General features: G+C 61.6%; 1 protein-coding gene across 1 annotated transcript in view; it reads right to left on the bottom strand.

Moving 5' to 3' along the window:
• TBCB (tubulin folding cofactor B) overlaps positions 1 to 3,172 on the bottom strand; it is a 28,020-nt gene that overhangs the window by 2,618 nt on the left and 22,230 nt on the right. Inside the window, exon 4 of the mRNA XM_035903147.1 lies at positions 2,057 to 2,088. Within this exon, the coding sequence (XP_035759040.1) occupies positions 2,057 to 2,088 (32 nt within the window). The remainder of the gene's footprint in view (positions 1 to 2,056; positions 2,089 to 3,172) is intronic.

The raw sequence follows: 3,172 nt of genomic DNA, 5'->3' as shown, positions 1-3,172 counted from the left end.
TGGCACTGGGTGAGCCCCGGAGGGCCCTGCCAACCCTGGCCATGCTGGGATTCTGGGACTCACGGTGTCAGCACGTAACCTGCAGGACTAACCCCAACCCGCTCTGCGGTCCCTGCCTTCGGCAGGCAGCCAGCCCGCGAGCTGCGTGGTCAGCAAAGATGCCTGTCTGGGCCGAAATGTTGGGCCAGCGCCTCGGAGCACTTTTCCAGCACCTAATTCCCCTGCAGCAGCGCCCGGAGGAGCTGGGTACCGCAGGCAGGCAAAGAGCAGAGCCCCGGTTCGCCTGGCTCTAACGCACAAGGCAGAGGACAAACGCGCGTGCGCCCGTCCCAGCGGCATCACACCCGTTACCTTGGGGAGCCGTCACAGCACGGACGGTGTCTGGAAGGTGGCGGGGCGTTAATTCTGCCCGCCAGCGTTTCCCGGAGCGGCAAACCAGACCGAGCGCCCCACAGCAGCGCAGGACGTCAAAGGCAGCCCCCCCAGCCCGGAGCTCCCCCTCCCAAACCCTTTGCTTCCAACAGTGGCCAGCACCAAATTCTCAACTCCTTGTGCAGAAAAAAAAAAGACGTGATGCTTACAGAGAGAAGGTGCCATGAGATGTTGAATGTGGGCTTTCTTAGAGGTGTGGGCACGAACCCTTTTGGTTCAGCTCCCTTCCCGCCACCTTCACAGAACACGAGCAGCGTAAAGAATTGAGAGAACCCTGCCTAACTTAGCACCCTGATTGTGCGGACGCTAGGATTTCTTCACCTCATAAATAGCACGTTTATCTTTCATTACAAACGCTCTGAGACCATTTCAAGATTTCTCTTGCAACGCTTCAGGCCCCCCTTCCGCAGCCTTTGCTCGGCGGGGGGGTGGTCCAGCCTGACCTCCTTCGCAAGGCGTGCTCTCCGGCTTCACCCACCAACCCGCGTGTTGATCCCCGTGTGTAATTAAACCAGGAGACTAAACGTGCGGCATCACAGGCGCAGAGCACGAGGGGGAAAGGTGCCACCAGCGCCAGCGGCCCGGCAGTGGAAGAGGCCGATCAGACCGGGCAGGCTGGTGGGTTAAATCATGCCCCACTCAGCAGAAAACGGGCAATCCCCGCAAAATCCTCCCAATCCCTTGAGTATGAGGCGGGGGATTTCTTCTCCAGCCTCTGCTCTGGCAGACAGCTTGGCAAGGCACAACCTCCCGGCCATCCGAGCCCGATTAACCCCCCGGAGCACAGCAGAGTGCCAGTCAGTCACCCACGTCCAGCTGTGGCCAGAGCCCGGCACCACACAGGCTGGGCAGGACCCAGCACAGGGCTCTGCACCCAGCTGGGGAAAAGTCTCCCTGCCCCTGGTAACGAGCTGGAACTGCAACGCCGGGGACGGACCGATCTTCAGATGCTTTCGACCCCCAGACCCGCTCCGCATGTCTGTGACGTGGGAAACACCCGTCCCCTCTGGGTACACTGTGCACCCATAGCGCCTCGAGAGCCATTGGGATCCCTGGATAAAGACACCCCGAAGCCTACACCCTCTCTCCATAAGGAACACATATAAGCCAGCAAAAGCGAATTTCAAATATCCCGGGGGGCGCACCCTTCCTGCGGGAGGTGTGGGGCGTTACCGACAGGAAGGCAGCCACGAGGCATGGGGGGCGTGAGTGCTGCAGAACTGACCGCACGGGGGTAAAACGTGTAGGGCAGGGAACTGCGGGGGCTTTATTCCTCAGCAGCTCGCTGGGGTTTGGGCATCGGCTGGGAATTGCGTTTTATGCGGCCTTATTTCCCCTGGCTTTCAGGAGAAATGCGCTTTGCCACGGGCGTGTTTATTCCAGAGCCTGGAACTGGAAAGAACTAAATAAGAGAGAGCCTGGCAAAGCCCCATCCCTTCCGTAGGCATTGCGCGTGTGCATCCCCCCACGGGCTCCTCCTGCGGGGCTGAAAAGCGGAGCTGCTGGAGAGGTGGTAAAAGTTAATGCAGAAGCACCACGGGCGGCACGTGCCAGCCTGCCTCCTCCGCTAAGCACGGGCTGCAAAGGGGATTTGTTTCGGCAGCCGGCAGGGCTCAGCACTCACCAGTTTGCTGGCTTTGGCGGCATCCAGGGAATCTGCAAAGAAAAACAGAAACAGAAGCATGAGCTCTGGCCCAAGGGACGCCCCCCGCCTGCCCCGCATGCCAAGCGTCCCTGCAGCCCAGCAAGTGACGGGACCATTACGCCTGTCCCCGGGGAAGTGGGCGCGCAGCAGAGCCCACGCAGCTCTGGGCACACCAGGACATGGTGGTACAATGGGGTACAGGGCGGGAGGAACGGGGACCTCCTTATTAGACCCGCTGGCACAGCAAGAGCAAGCCCAACATCCAGACGTGCGCAGCGGAATGAGGTCAGGCTGCACTGCTTTTCTGCAGTTTAATTACTGCAGTCCGGAGAACACCGAGGCACGGGCAGAGCACCCTCGCCATGGGAAGCGCAGGGCAGCCTCGCGGTCCGTACGGCTGCGCCTATCCGGCTGGATTCCAGATGAGAATCCGATGTCAGTATCAACAGAAACGCAGGTCCAGAGACAGTTTACTTCACGCAGCAAAACCAAAGGTTTCCACCCCGGGCCAGGCGCTGAACACGCACAAGGTAGGTGTCCAAGGGACCACCTGGGAACATTCCCAAGCTGTCCGGCTGCAGCTCTGCCCCCTCTGCTCTCCACCTCCCCCAGCTGCTCAGCCCCAAACCCCCAGCCCTGCCAGGCCTCGAGCTCCATCCCGCTCCTCGGAGAGCAAACCTCCTGCCCGCGGGCGGCCGCCAGGAATGTCTGCTGACCGCTCGCCCGCTGGCCTTCCCCAGGCCGCTAAACTCGCGGGGTGCTGGCTGTTGGGAGCTGCTCCCCTTCCATCGCCCTAAGAGAGGGCTGCCAAAGCACCCCGTTACAGGGGTACGCTTCTGTTGCGGCAGGACGTCAGGTCTCAGCACCAGGCTAAACCCCGGTGCTCCAACCAACCGGCCCCCCCGGGGTCAGGATTCCCCCCTTTCCCTCTGGCTGATCGGTGTGCGGCGCTGGGCAGCGCAGCGGGCGCCGCCTTGGGAGCGTGGAGGAGCCAGGCTGCGTGACCTTGGCTTCCGTGCGTCAGAGATGCAGGCAACCACCGCAGGTTTGGCTAAACCACGTCCTTCGCGCCGTTTCTGGATGCCTGGTGGGTCC

Source organism: Egretta garzetta, unplaced genomic scaffold, assembly GCF_000687185.1.
Source record: "Egretta garzetta isolate BGI_Z169 unplaced genomic scaffold, ASM68718v1 scaffold501, whole genome shotgun sequence".
Lineage (NCBI taxonomy): Eukaryota > Metazoa > Chordata > Aves > Pelecaniformes > Ardeidae > Egretta > Egretta garzetta.
This window is presented reverse-complemented; position numbering and strand designations above follow the sequence as displayed.